The sequence below is a fragment of the Canis aureus genome, chromosome 16 (assembly GCF_053574225.1).
Source record: "Canis aureus isolate CA01 chromosome 16, VMU_Caureus_v.1.0, whole genome shotgun sequence".
NCBI classification, from domain to species: Eukaryota; Metazoa; Chordata; class Mammalia; order Carnivora; family Canidae; genus Canis; species Canis aureus.
Genome location: NC_135626.1, coordinates 36,544,581 through 36,567,500, shown reverse-complemented (window position 1 = coordinate 36,567,500; position 22,920 = coordinate 36,544,581). Strand labels below are relative to the sequence as shown.

General features: G+C 35.6%; 1 protein-coding gene across 2 annotated transcripts in view; it reads right to left on the bottom strand.

Annotated features, from left to right (window-relative positions):
- SKAP1 (src kinase associated phosphoprotein 1) overlaps positions 1-22,920 on the bottom strand; it is a 286,257-nt gene that overhangs the window by 201,154 nt on the left and 62,183 nt on the right. For both annotated transcript variants that reach the window (XR_013354516.1, XM_077852923.1), the window contains exons 3-4: positions 21,210-21,235; positions 3,045-3,161 (exon numbers count right to left, since the gene is read on the bottom strand). Coding sequence is in view for 1 of the 2 variants with exons in the window: in XM_077852923.1 (XP_077709049.1) it covers positions 3,045-3,161; positions 21,210-21,235 (143 nt within the window). In the remaining variant the exon portion in view is untranslated. The remainder of the gene's footprint in view (positions 1-3,044; positions 3,162-21,209; positions 21,236-22,920) is intronic.

Below are 22,920 nucleotides of genomic sequence, written 5' to 3'. Positions count from 1 at the left end.
TCTGGCTGGAGGTGGAATGCAACAAAGCTGAAATATTTTAACAGTGATCTTTCATTTTCGAATAAAGATAAAATTCCAGAAGTCTAAAATAACTGTCACTACAAAAAAAAGTTAAAGAATATCTTTTCTTCCTAAAGGATCACCTTAGTTATCCCAACAGAAAGTGAAGACACTGACTTTATATTTGTTCATTTGTCTAGTTGATAATTAGTGTGTTTTTGCAATGAGATGGTAATAAGCCCCATGAGGACAGGGACTGTGTCTGATGTTTTTACTGCATATTTCCTTACTGCTAAGCACAGTGCCATGCTATTACCTTGTAATCTCTAAATAAGTATTTGTTAAAATAATAAGTAGCGTATCAAGTGTTACTGCTCTCAATAATAGTAAAATCTAGTTAAACAGGATAGAATGTCTACTGAAAATTTTGACATCTTTATAACCTTCTCCTTAGTTGCACAGGAAATGTATGTAACTTTATTATTTAGGGTAAGGAAATAAATATTTATCGTGCCCACTATACATCAGGCACTCTGGTACTGTGCTGGTGTCAATGCTTTGTAGAAACTCATGTTTAAATATTATCTCCCTTTCTCTTTTTCCCCCCTGTTCGTTTGTTTTGTTTCTTAAATTCCACATATGAGTGAAATCATATGGTATCTGACTTATTTTGCTTAGCATAATAGTCTCTAGTTCATTCCATCCATGTTGTTGCATATGGCAAGGAGAGAGAGAGAGAGAGAGAAACCAAGAAACAGACTCATCTACAGAGAACAAACTGATGGTTACCAGAGGGCAGGTGGGTTGGAGCACGTGTGAACTAGGTAAAGGGGATTAAGGAGTGCACCTTGTCCTGATGAGCACTGGATATTATTTAGAAGTGTTGAACTCGGGCTGCTCACCTGAAACCACTATTACACTGCATGTTAACTAACTGGAATTTAAATAAAAACTTTTAAGCGCTTAATAAATGCTAGCTGAGGGCAGCCCCGGTGGCTCAGCAGTTTAGTGCCACCTTCGGCCCAGGGCGTGGTCCCAGAGTCCCCGGATCGAGTCCCGCGTCGGGTTCCCTGCATGGATCCTGCTTCTCCCTCTGCCTGTGTCTCTGCCTCTGCGTCTCTCATGAATAGATAAATGCTAGCTGAAAAGTTTTACTTTATTAAAGGTACTGAGCTTTTAGTTTCTCTTGCAATATGATATGCCCTCAGACTCCTATGTTTTTGGGTTCCTATATAAATTTTTGTTTTGTTTGCCAATTCTGTTTTCTGTATAAATTTTTAGTTGTTTCCCTGTTTCTCACCTCAGTATTATTTGTTAATTGATGCCTCTAAAGTACCCCTTCTTCTAAATTTGATGTTTCATCCTACTGTGGGTTTGAGAAATCAAAACACTGTAATGGTTAGAAATGTGTAAAAAGAGGAATCCCCAGCCAAGGCCCCAGGGGATTTCGAAGAATATAGTACAGAAGTGTTAACACAGCACTCAGGAACATCCATTTCCTCTTAGAGGTCCTTTTGGCTTACTTATTGTGTTCTCAGCTGTGTCTGAGAAAGTTGAAAATACCAAATAAGTGACCTATGGATTAATGAGGTACTATTGTTCTAATTCTGTTAGGCATTGGATTAATCAAAAACAAATGAAAGGTTGGTTTTGCACTGTTAATTTTCTAAAATTATTAATAAACTACCAGTGTAATTATTAAGCTTGCAGTCCAAACAATGTTTTTAGCGTATACTTGAATCAGTATACAGATCCTAAATTGCAAGGCCCAATTTCTAAAAAAAGCTCAAGTAAAATAGAATGCTTCTGTATGATTGAATCTATAGCTCTGATGTGGAGGTTATTAATTCAATGAAAAGGAGAAAATCTGAATCTCCAAAAGGGCTAAATGAAATAAGAATTAATGAACAACTAATATTACACTGTATGCTAACTGGAATTTAAATAAAAATTTAAGAAAGAAAAGAATTAGTGGATAAGTTAAAAAGAGAAAGGAATTAGGGATTATGAACTCCTGCAAAATGCCAGTCGCATTTCAAAGAGAGAAATTTGAAAGAAAAATAAATTGAAAGATTACAGGCTAATAAAGAGAAATAAGGAGTAGTTTACCAACTCTACTCCGAATCCCTAAGTGAATAATATGCTTCCAATTTAATATTCCATTTAGTAGCGTGTCTACCTTTTTCCCCTACCGAAAAGGCACAAGAGAGACTTTGGTAAGATAACCATGTGCATCAGTGATGATCAAACCGTCTGTTCAAGTGGCCAGATGCCAGAAGAGGCACAGTGAACCCCACCCTTGGGATATCTGAGCCTGAGCCAGAAACAGGCAGCCACCAAGCCAAAATTTTTATATTCATGTATCTTAAAAATTCATGTATGTTTTACACCCTGCTCCATTGCATATCAATGTGTTTTTAATATAAAAGTAATGTTTATAACAGTTGAATTATTTAACTCCTCCCATTCCCAAATCTTCAAGTAAAATTAATGCTCCAGGAAGATTTACATTGTGGTTCTTGTGGCTTCCCTTTCCCCTTGAACAACACCAATATGGTCAGAGAGGGATATGCGAGAAGCATGGATAAAAATTGAATCTTATTATGGTATAATGAGCTCAAGGGTCTCAAATAATCCACAATAAATCAATAATCCAATAATCACTAAATGAAAGCTCTAGTTCTCATGCAACTCTGTGAAACTAAGAAATCTGAAAGATGGTGAACTAGGGGCCCTGCAATCTTAAGATGCCCTCTTAGCTTTTGAGTACAGTTCTTATAAAAAGATCAATAATGATGTCTTCCTGCTCCAGTATGGAATTAGTGTTTCCCTAAATACATTAGCTTCAGAAGTATTGAATTACCTAGAAGGTTCAGCACCACAGTGAAACTAATAGCTTTTTTTTTTTTTTTTTCTCAAACTAGTGATTACCAATACAGAAAACACACTGAAGCCTGCTTGGTTCAAAATGACAAAAGGCAAAGACACCAAGACAAAAAGTAACAAAGCATAACCAACTCAAAATCTGGGAAGATGGCACTCACCCTCATCCTGATAATCAGGCAAAAAAGGTGCATCTGATGTGAGAGGCAGGCCATGAGTTCCACTATGGTTATCATCAGAGCTGTCCTGTCCAAGGTAACTTTCGGCTTGGTCTCCACCTGAGGGACAAAAAAGAAGGAAAATAAGGTCATACTTTGGACATCTTTATAAAGGTTTTTGTAGATTTCTTCTGATATTCATCCCTGCCCTCCCCCAAAAGATATATCTTTTACTTGATAGACATGGTAGCTATTCATTAACATATAAGAAACAGATAAATAAGAACTAACTTACCCCGATGGGAAATTTTCCACTCAACTAACTAGACTTAGAAACTTTTACCATAGAGTAGGGAGACCTCTTGCCACCCAGAGAGAAACTTCTCAATCACACTTCAAATGAAAATATAGCTATATAAATATGTATTCATATATAATGTCTTCCGTTAATTGCAACCTTTACCCTGAACACCTGTTTCTCCTTATATTTCCAAATAGAATAGAATAAATCACACAAAGAGTTAATCTATTTATAATACAATGTAACAGGTCAATATTCTTTCCTTCTCTGAAAAGTAAAAGACTTAAAAACAGAGAGAACTTAGATTTTGCTGGATCCTATTCTAATTTAAATCACTACTTGTTTTGAAATCTTAAGAAAGTTCTCTCTTTATAATTCTAGTTTACAGCCTATGCAACCAACCTCTTAGGATTTCTAAAAGCCCTAAGAAGGTAATATTTGTTCTGTAAAATGGCTTTGATGAAAGGTAATGTATATGCAATACTGAATTATGCAATTAAAACAGTACTAATCCCTTTTGGGTGTTTTCAACATACATTGGATTATATTTTGTAGAAGTGGCCCATGCTATCATGATACTTTAAAAGGTTCAGACGGAAGATGTTCGATCATTCAGAAACCGGAAGAAAAGGCTCTGCATTGCAAATGGCTTTCCTTAAAATCCCCCAAACAGAGGTACAGTCTGCTGATAAAAGGACACCAACAGCTGCTCAGTTCATTTCACAAACATGAAAAGGAGATTTTCAACTGAATTTAATATTATCTCAAATACTAATTTCCAAAGGAAATCACCAATGCTAATCTCAGTAAACACTGTAGAGTTTTGGCCCTGGATTTCAACGAGGGAGCAGTGAAACCAAACAACCTACATAGAATCTGTATTGCCTCACTTTAAAGGTTTATTTCCTACAATTAAACTGGAAGGATAGGGAGGATATAAAATGATACAAAGAGAATGGCGGTAGCCTTCTCTTTCAATAAATTAGATGATCATATCTAGTCTCTTCTATGAATGCTCAATGGTAGGTAGCTTGTCCATAACGGAGTTGAACACCTGCAGACAAAGGACTTTAGAAATAAAGTATGGGGTTTATTGTGGAAAAGAAAAGTTAAAAACAACAAACAACAACAACAAACAACAGCCTCACACAGCAGTTGTTGTCCAGAGCCTGAACAAATGCTCTCCTTTATTAGGCTACTGATCAGGATACAAAGCTTATTATAGTTATGCTTATAGTATTACTGTGAAATTTCCCTTATAACTAGAAAAATTCTCAAATACTGGACTGAGGGTTAAAGCACTCAAATTTTACATCAGTGGAATTTGCAAATCCACTGAAATTATATTACCAAAACAATCTAAATGGACTGCTTGGCAGGTAACCCGAAAGTGAACTGTGAGGTTAAAGGAATTTTAAATTTTTGAGCCAGACCAAAATCCATTTTAAAAAAAGAAGTAGTTTGGATTGTCAAGCAAAACTTAACATTTGTAGGTATACTAAATATTATTTCTCAACTATTGTTCTAGACTCAAGGTTTTCTGCTTGCTTCAGAAATTTGACAAAATTACTCATATATTCCAGCATTCCAGGCTTTTTTTTAATATGCCAGTCAGGAGGGACTTTGTTTTGCTGTACTTTAATGAACATTTTATTTTGGAATAATTTTACTGAAAATATTACAAAGACCTTACAGAGAGTTCCCATATACCCTTCACCTAATTTCCCCCAACTTCTTACATAACTATGGTATTTCTATCAAAACAAAGAAATTAACATTGGTACATTGCTATTAACTAAACTATAGACTTTATTTGGATTTCACCAGTTTTTCCACTAATGTCTTTTTTCTGTTTCAGGATCCAATTTAATTGCATTTAGAGTTTCCATTTAAAAAATCTCATCCAAAATACCTGCCTCGCTTTAGCATTAAATGTATCAACTTCAGATGAAAAAGTAACTTCACTTGTGTTTCCTATGGTTTCTCAACATAAGGTGGGCTTTTAACAGCCATCCCTGTGCCAAATATAAGACCATGCCTTTGTAAAGTATACAATAACAAAGGTATACAGCTCAAGGCAGCAAAAACAGAGCGTGGGTTAGTACTAAAAATGGTTGTGGTGGGGGAAACATTAAAAAATATGTTATACATCCAAGCATAATTAGTTCCTGATGATGGAAATGTTGCTATAAGTGTTTTTAGTGTCACATCAAGTGGCCCAACTCCCTTGGGCACACATAGAAAAAAGCCTATAACACTATATAAATAGACACTCCCATGTAATTAAAATGATTACAACTACTCAAGATGCATGGGTGAAAAGTTTTATAGGAGAACCAGCAATTACTGTGGTCATTTTGGATTTGTTTAAGTTTAGAACATCATTTTTCCTTAAAGCATAACCGCAAGTGATCGCTGGATTCATCTGCAGCTCTGAGAATCACAGTTGCAAGAGGCCACTACCATAGTCCAGTGGGATCAGACATAAATGATCACAAACTATAGTGACAGACACTTCCATTCAGCAGCTCTACAATTAGGGCTTAGAACTCCATTGCTTAGAGTGGCTTTCTCACAAGCAAGACCCCTTGCCACTAGAGACACACTTTCCCATTGCAACTTGCTCAGAATCAATATATTTCTATACAGATATATATTCTAACACACAATATCTCCATTAATCACATCCACTACCTCTGGTCCCATTTATTTGTATTTCTAAACAAGATCTGGGGAAACTATACCAAGGGTTCATCTGCTATTAGCTAGTAATTTGCTCCTCTATCCTAAGTGTCATAAGAATTGGGCGCTAGATACACTCCTTAGTATAGTCAATGGCAGGTTCTCCACTGAGTATCATACTGAGGAGCCTATAAGGGGGATGATTTCTCTATTGTTCTTTCCTGAGAATCAAACTCAATTTCATTCATGCTCCATAGAATGATAAGTTGGGAATTTCTGACATTTGGAGCAAAAATATAAAGCAGCTTTGTGTCAGGTGTGAGGTAATTATTTGCTAGGGCTTCCGTGCTATTTGTTTTTATTCCCAGTGTTTTCATTAACAGTTAATGAGTTTTCCCCCTTAATTCTGAAACAATAGCTTGGCCACTAGAAGTTGGCTTTTTTTCTGCCATGGATTCAACCAGCTGTTGCTGCTCCATAAACTTTATGGAGAAGTGAATTAAACTGCTAAAAACTTTCATTTCCTAATTCAATTCCAAATAAAATAGGGCGGGGGGGGGGAATGAACCATGATGATATTCCCCTTGTAGCTATTTTGACTCACAGCAAACCCATCTGATTCTGAACTTACAGGTACTATTTAGGAACAAAAACAGACCATAAGGATATCTTCACCAAAGTAATCAAAAAAAGATGGAAAGCAGTTTAAGCATAAAAAGTAACATGACGGTAACAAATAGATAAAACAGAAATATATGTTAGCTTATTCAGTATATAAAGGCCCAAATGTTTTTCCATGTTAGTATGAAGCCATCATCTTTTACTTCTAATTAATCGTGAGCTATGTTATAAATACTTTTTTCACATCTGCAACCAACTGTTTCTATGGCGTGGTTCAAAATTACCAGGGTTTGCTATCACTTCACCAAGTATCTCTGGATAAAATAAGGAAACTGAAATTAATGTAGAATTATCGACAATTTTTGGCTTTTGTTTTTATTGTTGCTATTAGAAGGCAACACACGACTTCTGACTCTATTTAATATTTAAGAACCCATGAGACACACAGCTCCCTCCTTAAACTAATAAATTCTAAATAAAATGCTATAAATAAAGGTCCCTGATCCAAATACAGTTAGTTTTCATGCTTGAAAGCATTAATACTGCCAGGTTTTCATAGACCAATTTAATAGTAATGTAGTTCCCAAAGCTGAACTAAGGTAAGATTGGAAAAACTGCAGCTTATTATTCTTTATTATAACCATTCACCTAAGTTATTGAATATAACATCAACTACAGAAATAGGTTGGGTACATATGTGCCCATATATGTGAAATGTTCCTTCCATGTAAATATGTTATGGAGTCCATTTGCAACACCAAAGCTAAAGTCCTGTCAACACTTCTATTATAAATTAGATAACATTTTGCACATACTCATGCATTAGAAAATATATGTGTTTCCCACGGAACATCTTAGAGGCTTCACTGATTTCTAAATATCCATTTGGATTTGCGTGGTTAGTTCTTGTGATTAATCCACGTGTTGTGAAGGTCTCAAATTCTTCTCCATTCTCTACATTCTGACTTCCAACCCATCTCTTTTTCTCCTCCTCCTACATCTGGCTATAACTCAATGTATAAATATTCTTTCTTCCTCCCAAGGCCCTGGCAGTGAGTATAATAGTACTGAATGTCATTAAGTCTACAGAACAAATGATAGGCCAGGTAAAGAAAGTTTCCATTTATCTTTCTTGTAAAAAGTTGCCTCAATGAGATCTTAAATGTACAAGAAATAAATTGAGCCTAAGGTTAAGTTATTTTTTAGCTCATAATACTGTTTACTAATTGTATTATTTTCATTATGCTAAGAATAACAGATTTCTCAAGAACCTTTAGGTTATGATTGCCGAGAAGAGCACAGTCTAAATGATCAGAAGTGGAATAAAATTGATTAGATGCTTATAGCACAATCACTATGACACCTGTGAATCCAACAACTGAGAGTAGCACAGCTTAAAAATATTTCCAAAAGAATTACATCTGTCAGTGGGGGGCTTGGACAGAAAATGCCCCTGGGAACCAACTGAAAAGTTTTTCCCCCTCCTTCAGAAAAGTGGTCCTTCATGATGCAGTTTTTCATTTTGACCAGTAGGGTGGGCTGCAGTGTATAGCATCATCTTAGTTCTTAAAAAAGAAAAAGAAAAGAAAAAGAAAAGGTAGCCACCAAGTGAACCCTTCTGTTCCTACCCCTCCCCCACCTGAAAATGCTAAGGTTTTTTTTTTAACCCTTTTTAGGTTTTATACAGGGTACAATTCCTGGATGTTAACAAACTGGAGGGCTGGCAGCAACAAATATAAACCAGATAATTGTATATGTGACAACACACACTGCATAAGGCAAATTATAGCCTGTCAGCATCCCACTGCTATTGTTCAACTGGTACTAAAATGGAGTCTGCCGAGTTAGAATATTTAGAATAGTAATGAGATTTTGACAGAATTCAAAACATGCAAACTTAAGTTTTTGGTATATATGAATAAATACATTGTAAAATAAGTGCATTTATCATATGTCAACCAGGCAATCATAACCTAGAACTATGGGTTCATAGTTCTGTCTTCCTTGGACCACTGTACTCTCTCTCAATGTTTAATTCTTATTATGAAGCTATTCAACTGAATTCTCAACATGTTTTGACTTACAGGAGAAAGTCAGTTATAGCAATAATAAAACCATTACAGCTTACTGAAATAGTACTGGGCACAGGCTCTAGGTCAAGACTCTTCATATACTATGTCATTTAATTCTCAAAGTTGCAGATAAAGAAATTGAGACACAGGGACGCCTGGGTGGCTCAGCGGTCAAGCGTCTGCCTTCAGTGAGGGTGCAATCCTGAGTCCAAGATTGAGTTCCACATCAGGCTCCCTGCAAGGAGGCTGCTTTTCCTGCTATCTTTGTCTCTGCCTTTCTGTGTCTCTCATGACTAAATAAATAAAATCTTAAAAAAAAAAGAAAGAAATGGATACACAAAGATTATATAACTTACCCAAAGTCACATAAGTGACTCATAAGTGGTAGAGCTGGCTTTGACCCCACCTAGTCTTATTACTAAGGTCTTGTTCTAATCCACTGAGCTGTACAGTCTCCAAGTCTGTACACCTTATAAATTACGATCATTACTCAAAGACAAAGCATACTGAATGACAGCCAATGACTTGAATTTATGACACATGCTATTAATTAGTGTTTTTTCTCTACTTCAGTAAGGTAAATCTATAATCAAAAGTATTAATTATTATAAATAGTAGTAATACCAGTAGTTCCATTAGGTATGGAACTAATCAACAAAGACAAATGTGGTCAGTGATTTCGTGAAGAAAGAGCTGGGATACAAATTTACTGTAAATTTACTGTAGTAGTATTATTGTTGCAGTGATTTTTAAAACAACATTTTTTGGCATGGATTTCATGTTTACAAAATTTAGTACAAGTTTTTATTTTGTCAGATCAATAAGTTAAATTTTTTTTCCAGCACCCTCTGATTTTCTTGCATTCTGGGTATTTCTGACTCTGCCTCATATAAAATGAGCCAACATACTCCAAACCCAAATACAGCTTTGACCTGACTTAATTAAAGAATGTACTTCCCTTCTGGTACCATCATGATTTAAGTCTCACAGTAAGAAAATGCCTAAAAATATATATATACCTAATATATATATATATAAAATTACATGAGGTGTCTGGGTGGTGCAGTCGGTTGAGTGACTCGACTCTTGATTTTGGCTCAGGTCCTGATCTCAGGATTGTGAGATTGAGCCCATGTTGGGTTTGGCACTCAGTGGGGACTCTGCTTGAGATTCTCTCTTCCTCTCCCTCTGCCCCTCCTGCTCATGCTTTCTCTAATAGATAAATCTTTAATATATATACATATAATTACACACGAATATAGTAATTTTATTACTACTGGTTCATCTTGCTCTCTCCTCCCATCTTTTTTGTTCTTTTCTCTCAAATAACAAATTGTAGTAGATTTTAGCACCCACTTCCAGTTCTGAGGCATTCTAAGATCAGTTATACTCCAATTAGTTTATTAACATCTCTTCTTGAGAGAAACTGTAAGGCCAATTGTATACATGACCTAGGGGCATCCGGATGGCTCAGTCAGTTGAGTGCCTGACTTTTGATTTTGGCTCAGGTCATGATCTCGGGGTTGTGGGACTAAGCCCCAGGTCGGACTCTGAGCTTAGCACAGAGTCTGCTTAAGATGCTCTCTCCCTCTCCCCCTGCTCCTCCTCTCACTCATGCATTCCCTCTCTCTTTATCAAATAAATAAATAAAATCTTAAAAAAAAAAAAGAACTATGGAATTTACAGGCTAAGGGTAGACATAAAAAAAGTTTTACAGAAGTCCAAAGAGTAAAAATAAAACAACATAAAATAAAGAAAAGATTATGGGTAAAATTAGCAGGCCTGAATACGTGAAACAACTTTTAACACCCTGAAGAGGTTACTTCTCTGGTAAGAGGTTACTTCTCTTCAGGTTACCTCTGAAGAGGTTACTCTAGCAGAGTAATACAGCCCCCAATACCACAAAATCTGTAATGATAGACAGTGACAAGATTCAGCCTCCTTGTGCCTACCTCACCTCAAACTGGGATTCCTGTCCACGTACGAAAACAACATGTAACAACACCACCAACAACCAAAATCTCTCACTGTCAACAATTCCATTCAATGTTTGGTCTCTTTTGGGACAGAAGTTTCACATGGAAGAGCATTTCCCTATTTCTAAAATTTATTTTTCCTTTTTTATTAGTATATCACTAACATGAGGAAAGTGCACAAATCTTAAGGAGGATAAGTGGTATTGCATTTTAAGTTTAGGAAATTTCTTATGGACATGAATTATGATCAAGAACTGTTTCAGGCTGGCAAGTTTGTGTAAATACATGTCATCTGATAAGGGTAGGTTCGAAGATTGATTCTGTTACTCTTTGCCTCACAAGAGTCAGCAGTAATTGTAAGCTTCATTTTGATATCATATAAATCCCTCTTGTCCATAACTAAACCATTTCTTTCCTGAATTAGTGATACTCTAGCCATACTGGTAAGCGATAACTATTAAACAAATTTCTGAGAGAAGTATGTGTTGATGGGAAGCACAGTGAAAAGTAATGCTTTATAATTTGAATCAACCATCATCTTATTATGCTTCCAAAAAATCAAACAAATTCACTGGCCTTCAAACCCAAAGACTTAACATATTTACTCACAAAAGGTTTAAGTAGAAAACCAAAAAGCTTTGTATTCAAATTAACCATACATTACACATTTCTCTCAATATTTTGTGTCCAGAACATGAAAAGTCAGTAGAAGGAGAATTTCTGAAGTAGATTAATTCTTATGACAAAATTCTCTGTTTGGAAACTATACTCCTTACCTGATTTTCTGTATTAATTAGTCCAGGGATAATACTCTCTAGGAAAAATCATTTATTCAGTTTTTTCCCTCAACACAAGTTCCCAGATTAATGAAACTTAAAGCACTCATTTATTTACCAGTTATTTTCTCTGCCATTTACATAAAACATGAACTTTCATGAACTTTTAATTACCACATATGGAAAAAAAAGACCAAGATAAAGTAAAAAGGTATTCTTTGTGGGGCAGCTGGGTGGCTCAGTAGGTTAAGCATCTTCCTTCAGCTCAGGTCATGATCCCAGGGTCTGGAGATGGAGCCCTGCATTGAGCCCCATGGGGAGTCTGTTTCTCCCTCTCCTCCCTACTCATGCTCTCTTGCTATCTCTGTCTCTCTCTCAAATAAATAAAATATTTATTAAAAAAAGGAACAGAAAGGCATTCTTTATTGGTGACCATGGGTATTACACGATACTACTTTATCATGTTTTTAAATTCTCTTTTAAGTGATAAATCAACTCAGTACATCTATATATTGCTGGCCCTCAACCACTAAACAACAATGAATGCAGTCATTTTTTACCATCATCAGGATCTTGCCTATAAATTCATATGTAAAAAACAAATAAGGAGAGATAGAGAAAAAAAACAACAACCTTGAGTAGATATGAAGCTATCAAATCATGATTCTACTGAAAAGGAGCTCACTACTGTGCTAAATGTAGTTTTTTTATAAGCTTCTTTTTTGCTCCCAGTTTTACTGAGATATCATTGACATATATTATTGTATTAGTTTTAGATGCAACATAGGGATCTTATTATACTGTGTAATGATCACCAAAATAAGTGTACTCAGAATTCACCACCTCACATAGCTACAATTTTCTTTTTCTTATGATGAGAACTTTTAAGTTCTACTCTAGGCAACTTCCACACATACAATACAGTATTGTTAACTATAGTAAACTTGTTTATTAGATTTTTTAAAAAGTTAAGCATGCCCAGAGCAAAAATTATATACATATACCACATAAAAAAATCATATATATTATACCATTACAAGAAGGTATATCATGAAAACTCATCTTCCTTCCCTTCTCTTGGTTCTTCTCTCCCGAGGCAACCATTGTGAGGTTTTTTTTTTTGGGGGGGGGGTGTTATATAAATTTTCTATCTAAATATAACAAATGTCTGTGTTAGTGGTATTTTTTAAACAAATGGTAGCATTTGTCCAGTTCTATATTCTGCCTTTTCCTCCTATTCATTTATCTTTCTGGTTCTTCCATATCAGTACCTATTGCTTTATCTCATTTTTCATTTTAACCAATTTTAGTTAAAAAATCATACATGCACATGGTGAAAATTCAAACAGTACCAAAGGATATATATAATGAAGCTTCTCTCACCCCCTCATATAGATATCCTCCTTAGCAGATGTTACCATTGTTAACAGACTCATATGTATCCTTCCAAAAATATTCTGTACATAAATAAAAGCAAGCACATATGCAAGGCCTGTATTTATACACACACAGAAACAAACTGTACACTGTGTGTCTAAATTGCCTTTTCACTTAACAATATGCCTTGGAGAGCTTTACATGTTACACATATATATGTATTATGTTCTTTTAACCTATTTGTAGCATTCCATTAAATGAATGTGACATAATTTATTAAACTAGTCCCCTAATGCTGGACATTCAGGCTGTTTGGAGTCTTTGCTCTTCCAAACAATACTCGTCCATAATGTATTGTGTAGAGAATACAGAAGCGCAGCAGCATATGATCCCAATGATTTCTTCCTTCAACTGCATGAAATTCAGTTCTTTTTCTTGTGTTTCAATACCATTTACTCCAGAATAGGGCATGTAGAAAAAACATAAAAATCTTAGAAAATGTTAACATTGGAAAGAAAAAAGTGAGTCCTTTTACTTAAAAAAAAAACTCTTTTTGACGATCATTATAAAAGAGTGTATTAGTTTCAAAATATGCGGGTCCACTCTTAAAAAAAAAAATCCAAACAGAAGATGTATAGGAAGTAAAATATTTGAAAAGGTATCAAAATCAGTAATTAACTTCAAAAACAACTTGTGTGTATATCCACTTTCTACAGATTAATTTGTATAAAATGTAGCAAATAAGGAAAGAGGGAAAGGCCTAAAGGAAGTCAAGTCACAACACCAGCTGTCAAGATTGTTGATGCTAAAAGGTTGGGCTAAAGCCAAACGCAGGAGTATTCATCCTGTGTACATTTCCCGCTATTAAATTCCCAAAAGAAAAAAAATCCCCCCAAAACATAGAAAACATTCTGGAAGATTTCTTCATAAAAAGTAGTATAGGTTAAGATATTCTAGGTTCATAACCAACACTTGTGTTTATAAAATATTAGCATTCCGGGAATAGTGATAGAAAGATATTTAACAATAAATTACAAATATTGTAAATTCAGACTTTTTCTTACAGTTGCAAACACATCATAAATTCGGGCTGTGTTTCTTTGTATAAATCCTACTTACGACTGTGCTAAAACCTTTTGGCATGAATGCAAAGAGTATTTTCATAAATAAAACTTAGTAAAATCACTGTACACTCCATTAATTTAAAAACACTTCTCTTCAACTTCAAAGGGAAACCCTTTTCTCCTTTTTTAGTGCAAAGATTGTGTTTCTTAGCTGCTTTAATGGTTTGCTTCTTGTAGCTGTCATAACTACATGCTCCAAGTATGTGATAGTAAGAGACGAGAAGTTAAATGACATCTATGCTTCGATTCAACATGTCTCAGACATTACAGAGCAACAAGCTCATAAATCTAACCTTTGAAGCGCCTACCAATAAAATTTCTCCACACACATCCTTTAAGTGCAAACCTCACAAATATGTACATGGCCTTATACTAGGATTCAGCTGGAATGGATGAATTTTACATGAGGACATGTGAAATATATTGTTTAAGTTCTATACGTGGATTTACTCAAATAGCCCTACTTTGAAACATAAAAATAATACCTGCTACCACTTTAGTAAGTGACTATCAGGTGGCAAGCTCTCTTCATGAGGTCATAATCTCATTATAATTTCTTACAGCTAACAAGAATTGCGAGCAATATTTTGTAGATGAAGAGGTTATGTCACTTGCCATAGCTCATGCAGTTTGTAAGTAGAGGAGTTTGGATTCAAATTCAGGTCTGACGTCAAAATTCATGCTCTTTCCATCACAAAATATTAAACTTGAAATTTTTTAAAAATGTTTTTTGTGTCTAAAGTACATAAAGTATTTTATGTTTAATGTGCTACATCTCATTAACAAAAATTGTCACTTTTTATTAATCTCAATATGTATTTATTTTTCTTTTATCTTTGCATTATGAAGAATTTTAAATGTATACAAAAGTAGGCAAAATAGTGTAATGAACCCCCATATACACGTCATCCATCTTCAACAAGAGTCAATTTATGATTCATCTTATCTCATATATATCCCCACTCCATTTCTTTCTTCCTCTCCCATATCATTTTGAATATCTATTATTTTAGTGCTCAAAATATTATTCTGACTAATAGATGTCAGATATCTATTAGTTTATCTTTAAATAACACAGTGTGCATCTCTCCAAGATAAAGACTCTTTAAAAATATAAAAGCTTAACACCATTGTCACACCTAAAAAATTAACAATAGATTATTTTTTAGTTGAAGTATAATTGACATCCAAGCTATTAGTTTCAAGGATACATCATTGTGATTGAATATTTATATAATTATGAAATGGATCCTATGATAAGTCTAGTTAGCATCTGTCACCATACAAAGTTATTACAATATTATTGACTATATTCCCTATGCTGTATATGACATCCCCATCACTTATTTATTTTATTACTGGAAGTCTGTACCCTTCACCTATTTCAGCCACTCTGGTAACCAACAGTTTCTTTCCTGTATCTGTGAGTCTCTTTCTGCTTTGTTTGTTCATTTGTTTTGTTTTTAGATTCTACATATAGGTAAAACTATATGGTATTTGTCTTTCTCTGACTCACGTATTTCACTTAGCATAATGCTCTCTAGGCCCATCCATGTTGTCCCAAATGGTAAGATTTCATTCTTTTTAGTGGATGAATAATATTCCATTGTATAAATATACCTCATTGTCTTAAATAAACATTCATCCATCAATGGACACTTAGCTTATTTCCATATCTTCCATATTGTAAATAATGCTGCAACGAATATAGAAGTGCATATACCTCTTTGAATTGGTGTTTTGTTTTCTTTGGATAAACACCCTGAAGCAGAATTGCCAGATCATATGGTAGTTCCGTTTTTAATTTTTTAGGACCTCCTAACTGTTTTCCATAGTGTCTGCACCAATTTATGTTCCCACCGACCGTTACAAAGGTTCTCTTTTCTGCACATCCTTGCCAACACTTGTTATTTCTTGTCTTTCTGATACTAGTCAATCTGATAGGTGTAAGGTGATATCTCATTGTGGCTTTGATTTGTATTTCCCTAATGATGAGTAAAGTTGATCATCTTTTCACGTGCCTGTTAGTCATCTTATATATATTCTTTGGAAAAATGTCTATTAAACACTCTGCCCATTTTTAAATCAGGTTGCTTGGAGGTTTTATGGATATTAAGTTGCATCTTTATATACTTTGGAATTAATACCCTTATCAGATGTATGATTTGCAAATGTCTTCAGGAGGCTGCCTTTTCTTTCTTTTTTTTTTTTAATTTATTTATGATAGTCATACAGAGAGAGAGAGAGGCAGAGACACAACAGGCAGAGGGAGAAGCAGGCTCCATGCACCGGGAGCCCGACATGGGATTCGATCCCGGGTCTCCAGGATCGCGCCCTGGGCCAAAGGCAGGCGCCAAACCGCTGCGCCACCCAGGGATCCCCTGCCTTTTCTTTTTGTTGATTGTTTCCTTTGCTGTGCAAAAGCTTTTCAGTAGATTCTTGACATAAAATATTCAGTGTTCACATTTCCAATTCTCTCATAGATACAAGTTTTTATAGTTTATCGGACTCAAGATGAAAATAAGGTCCACACATTAGTTGATATGCCTTCTAAATCTTTTAATCTATAGCTAATAAGACTTTATAATAACATTTCTTTTTTCACTTTGCATTACTCATTTTCACCAAGCTATATTTTTAGGCATAAATTTACCTTGACAAGGGATATAGGCTTGCCATTTCATGAGATTTTAAGATTTACACAGTGGAAAATTTTCATGTTAAAATATACTAAATGATTTTCTCAGAAACTCTCTATACCACTTATAAAAACACTCAAAAAATCTTCAAGCTGGCAAGAAATTTCACTGGCCCATATTTACCACTATCACAACACAAATGTAATATGAGTGACCATTGGACAAAAAATGACTTTTTTTGACTTTTTGTATGTATTTATATACATAAGATCTCTCTTAAATTTTTATTTAAATATTGTTTTATCTGATTTAGATTCTGGGTCTATGATGAGCAATTTTTCTAATATTCATGATGATGTTTTTCTAGCAATAAATTTTTAATTATAAACATTGTGCCTTGTAATTCAAATTTGATTAAACTATAACTGTTGATTATTAATTCATTTTATAAAAAGAGAAACTAAACATAATAAAGTAAATCAGCTGGCTCAATGCCGTAACGTCAGACTGTCAGCATATCTAAAAGGTAAAACTAATGTTGTTTAACATCTGATCAGCATCATGTTTTGAGTATCTGATTAATGAAATGGTAAAAGCTCCATGGCAAAGATTCCAGTGAATATTCTTTGTAATTTTAAGTGAAACGTTAAGTAGACAAAAAGTTCTTAAAGCAAGCAGGACCTGAATTGTCAAAGGAATCCGTCTTATTAAAAAATAAAAATAAAAAGCCTTTCTCACATTCTCCAATCATATTTGAGCTCATTAAAAGAAGTCTTTCATTTATGTTCCTTCTACATTAAAGTAATAAATTATTTGGGTTGTTTTATTTTCCCCATGTTTCATTCTTTATTAATAAACATCATTCAGGAAGGTGACAGTAGACCGATAAGAAAATTAGGGTGGAAATGTGAGGGAAAGAATTGCCATTAACACTATTGTAAATATGAACTACATTTTCTTAGTATCCAGGTTCCATGCTAGGACTTACACATATTACCACTAGTCCTCATAACAGTACTGCAACGAGATGGTAAAATACAGCGATGAAGAGCATTGGCTTTAGAACTATTAATAAGCATGGGGTTTCTTATTAGGGGTGATGAAAATGTCCTGAAACTAGAGAGTGGTGATGAGTGTACAACTCAGTAATATACTAAAAGCCACTGTCTTGTATACTTTAAAAGGATGAACTTAATATTATGTGAATTATATCTCAAAAAAGCTACACCCTTTTAAAAAAGTGAATGCTATGGAATCAGTATGACCAAGTTAGAATCCTTGAGGGGCACAATCTTTTTTTTTTTTTTAATTTTTATTTATTTATGATAGTCACACAGAGAGAGAGAGAGAGGCAGAGACACAGGCAGAGGGAGAAGCAGGCTCCATGCACCGGGAGCCTGACGTGGGATTTGATCCTGGGTCTCCAGGATCGCGCCCTGGGCCAAAGGCAGGCGCCAAACTGCTGCGCCACCCAGGGATCCCGAGGGGCACAATCTTGAATAATTTTTAATCTCTTTGTGCCTCAGTGCCCATGTCTGTCAACTGGGTTTATTAGTGTCTATTTCGTAGGGCTGTTCTGATAATTATTTTTAAATTCTATTTATTTATTCATGAGAGACACACAGAGAGAGAGGCAGAGACACAGGCAGAGGGAGAAGCAGGCTCCATGCAGGAAGCCTGATGTGGGACTCGATCCTGGGACTCTAGGATCATGCCCTGAGCTAAAGGCAGATGCTCAACTGCTGAGCCACCCACACATCCCTGTTCTGAGAATTAAATAAGATAGTGCATATAAAGGACTTAGCACAGTATCTGGCAGATCCCCTATTTTATAGATGAGGAAGCGGAGTTTCAGAGCAATTAAGCAACTTGCTAAGGTCACATGACCTTTAGCTAAATGGTTTAGGTGGGATTTATACGAGGTGTTAAGCCTCAATGTCCATATTCTTTCTAACATGCCAAGTATCTTCCCCAGAACAGACAAGACTCTCCCTGACATTATTTAATGGTCACTCCTCCACTCACATTAAACCTGGGATTGAATGGAATGATGGATAAGAAAAATTTTATTTGCAGTCTTCTCTATGCCTGGGCAGTCCATTCACCCAAGCATCTTTCTTTAAAGGTTACCCTTTCAACACCTTGTATCAACTCATAGACTTTTCCATAGCCAGGTGTTTAAATGTAGCTACTCAATAGATTTATAAATAATGGATCTTTTATAATTAAGAACTATTTTCTGGGGTGGGGGGTGGCTCAGTTGGTTAAGTATCTGCCTTTGCCTCAGGTCATGATTCCCAGGGTCCTGGGATGGAGCCCTGAGTTGGGCCCCCTGCTCAGCAGGGAGTCTGCTTCTCACTCTCCCTCTGTCCCTACCCTCCTCCCAGCCCCTCTGCTTGTGTGCTCTTTCTGTCTCAAATAAAATATTTTTTTAAAAAGAACTATTTTCCTCCCAGGCACCAGACTCTATTTTATTTTTATCCTAAAGAACACAAGTGTGTATTTAGGCAATTGCCTAGAGTTAATCAAATTCATCCCATCATCTTCCTGCACGAGGATCCTGCCATAGATAAAAATGATAAGAAAGTTGGAGGCCATCATTTCTGTCCTTTCTCACTCCCTTCCCAATACTACCTAATCTTCCAGGGCTTTCTAAATTCTTCTGCCAGCTGTTCTTATTTACATATTCCTATACTTTTCATATTCCTAAACTGTCCTTTAGTACCTTACAGAAACTTATTATTGCCCCCACACACCCTGCCAATTTCTCTGAAGCACACAGTCAACTAAGATCTGATCAAAAGAGCAAGGTAAAAGATACCCTACTCCCAAAAATGTCTTAGGGGGAAGAGCAAGGCTGAGGGCAAGACACAAGTATGGGTTTTCCAACTTGATCTTCCCTACATTTGCTTCTAAATGAGCAAAGAGTTTCCTATATATATCCAGTCATTGTTGAGAAGCAAATGCAGCTTTCTGTTCTTCAATTGTCCCCTTGGCTGCTCTACCTCTGTCCTCTTTCTGAGAAAGGCTGGGTGGAATTTGCCACAAACCGGAGGATGACTGCAATGCCACTATTACAAGACTCTGGTAAGATCTGCCCTTTGTCTTTGTAGTCCCATACAGTTTCTTGTGTTCAACTCTAAAATTCTCTTCTCTTCTCAATACATTACTATACCATAGCTCTGACACTAATTCTTTATTTCTCCTTTAGGTAATTAATTCTACCTTCACAGTTCACATTCATGTTCTGCCCCCTGTGGATTTTGGTTAACATCTGTTAAACCCTGAACTATATGGGGCCATTGCCTGAATAGCATATTTCACACTTTGCAAAGCAAACTGCTACATTATTACATATAATTCTCTATTCTTAGTCTACATTTTTAGCCATAAGTGCTTTAGGACAGTGAGATATACAGTAATGCTGCATCACATTATTTAAAATATTATAAATACCGTTGACTAACTTACAAGAGTCAAAAAGTTTTAAACATGTAAGATTTTTATTTCTAGTTTGCTTTTAAAGAAAAGCCTAAATCGACTTCAAATACACTACAAATTTGATCTAGGAAAATTAAATTTTTCGTAAAACTAGTATCATTCCTCACAATTTGAGTTTAAGGTATTACTGCTCACTGAGAATGGATACATTGATAATATTAAGAGAATAGAAATAGGAAAACTAGAAAGTTTACAATTGATTTTAAAAAGTTTTAGAGCAAAATAGTTCATAAAGCTATTTGTAAGCTGGATCTAAAACTCTTCTTGATTCTCTGAGAAAATAAAAATCCTCCATTCATAATAGGTTAAGAGTTAATATTCAGAATATGTTTCTGATATTCTCAGTCAGAGCACTAAAAAGAAAAATATATATGTACACTTTAAAGACATCCTTTCAAGTTGAATTTGGAAAAAAAATACAATTTTGAACCTTTTAAAAATATGTTCTAATGCTCTCCTTTTTTTTTTAATTTTGCACACAGCTGTCTGTTGTAGTTTTTAGAATCATGCCAGATGCTGGGTTCATCAAGCAAAAGCAGGAAAACAATGGTTTGAAAGCAATTAGAAGCACCAAGGCTGCAGTGAGGCTCATATTAAAATGTGATAACACTGCTCTAGTGGGAATTTCAACACTACTCCATTTCTGACATTTCTCTGCTGCCAGACAGGCAGGCTGTGTGGAAGAGCACTGTGACCAAGGAGGTAACATACTGGAATTTATTTCTGGAGCAAATGAAGGATTAGCTGAGTTGGAGCCCTCCCAAGGTTTTTATTATGGACTCGGCCACCATTTTATTTGAATGTTAGTGGATCCTGTTGGCATCTGACAAAGCTCAAGGAGTAAAAGCATATTATAGCTTTGGTTCAGTAAAATAATCTAGCACCAATCCACTCAGAAGGCAGATGCATCAGAGCCTCTTGTTGCTAAAAAGCAGGGTGGGGGAGCCCAGCAGGGTGAGGGTTAATTAAACACTCCACTAACTTTCCTTAGAAATGGCTAATACCATTCTGTGTAGAAGCTTATTTAGAAGACGCAGAAGTCAACAATACTATCCACACATTTTTAGTGTAAAACCATAAATGTCCAAAAAGCACTCACCTTGGGGCTGCAAATCCCAATAGTACCTGAAATACAAGGAAAAGAATAAAGATAAATCAAACTTGTATTTCAGTCTTGGTTGGCATATATGGTAGAGACAGCACCTAATCTAAAAGGCTTGCTAAATACTTGTAACTAGCCAAGGCACTTTGAGAAAAACCAAAAGCTTGTCCCTGAGATTTGAAAGATTCTCAGTGGCATTTAACTCACTGTAACTTCTTTTTTTTTTTAATTTTTATTTATTTATGATAGTCACAGAGAGAGAGAGAGGCAGAGACATAGGCAGAGGGAGAAGCAGGCTCCATGCACCGGGAGCCCAATGTGGGATTGGATCCTGGGTCTCCAGGATCGTGCCCTGGGCCAAAAGCAGGTGCCAAACCGCTGCGCCACCCAGGGATCCCTCACTGTAACTTCTTAGACCGTTTTGACCATGTTGCTGGAAACGTCCTACGAGGTTACAGCCATGGTCCAGAGTTTCTCATCAGGATTTCTATAGGCTTTGAGTATGACAGTTCTTTCTTGTGACAACCTGTCCTGTGTATTATGGGATAATCAGCATCACTGGTCCTCAGCACCTAATACCAGTGGCAACCCCAGTTGTTATGACAACCAAAACATCATCTCCCTCCTCCCCCATACACAACTTCAAATAATTCTAGGCCTAAATTCTTAATTTTGCAGGTGAAGCATGAACAACTGACTCAAGGTCACCTAGCATTTTAGTGTCTGTGCCAGGACTGGGGCTCTTGCAGTCCACTGTATCGTTCCATCTCCTCTTTTATTTTGGGATATTGGCAAAACTAACAACCCTTCAAGTCTTCAACCTAATGAAATGGCATTGACCAAAAGGATCATTTGTAAGTCACTTATTTGGAATGTAAATTGCATTTCCCCCATAGAAACAATGTTATAAAGGATGGCTACCCACAGAAGTCTATTGTACTTTGAATTCCATTACCTCCTACCTTCACAGGAACCTTATATTATTCTATATCGATTTTCTCTTGTATATATGCAACCTCTTCCTCTCAACTTGGCCCTTTCCATCAGTATTTATGCTTGCATAAACATAAAGCAAACTTCTTCACTTCCTTCATATCCCTCTACCTGCTGTCCTCTTTCCTTTCCCATCATAGTGAATTTTTAAAAAGTGTTGTCAGTAGTTTTTCTCTGTTGTCTTACCTCCTACTCACTCCTCAACATACTCCAATCTTGCTTATAGGAACCACACATTAATTTCTGCTATGGATATAATTCCATGTCACTAAATAGAATGAATATTTTTCTATCTTCATCTTGACCTCTCAGGAGTGTGAATGTTCATTTGAACACTTATTTTCCTTGGGAGAGAGTTCAGAGTTTTTAATTAAATTCTTAAAAGAATCCATAACCCCCCTCCCCAAAAGAAAAGATTTTTTTAAAAAGGCAATACATAGGTAATAAGGTGTATTTTCCAGTAAACACATGATTGAAAGAAGGTGAGGCTACTTTAGAGACAAATATCATCCCAGTGAGTATCTAGATTATTTCTTTATAAGATGAAAGTTCAGGAGATGAAGAAGTAGGAGATAAGAGGGAGTATGTTGCCATAATTCAGAGATGCATTTGTGGGAAATTATCAGAGATAAGGAAGGCAGGATGAATTATCAGAGATAAGGAAGAGAAGATGGGGAAACCTCCTGGTTGACTTTTCTTATTCCTTTCTTTTACC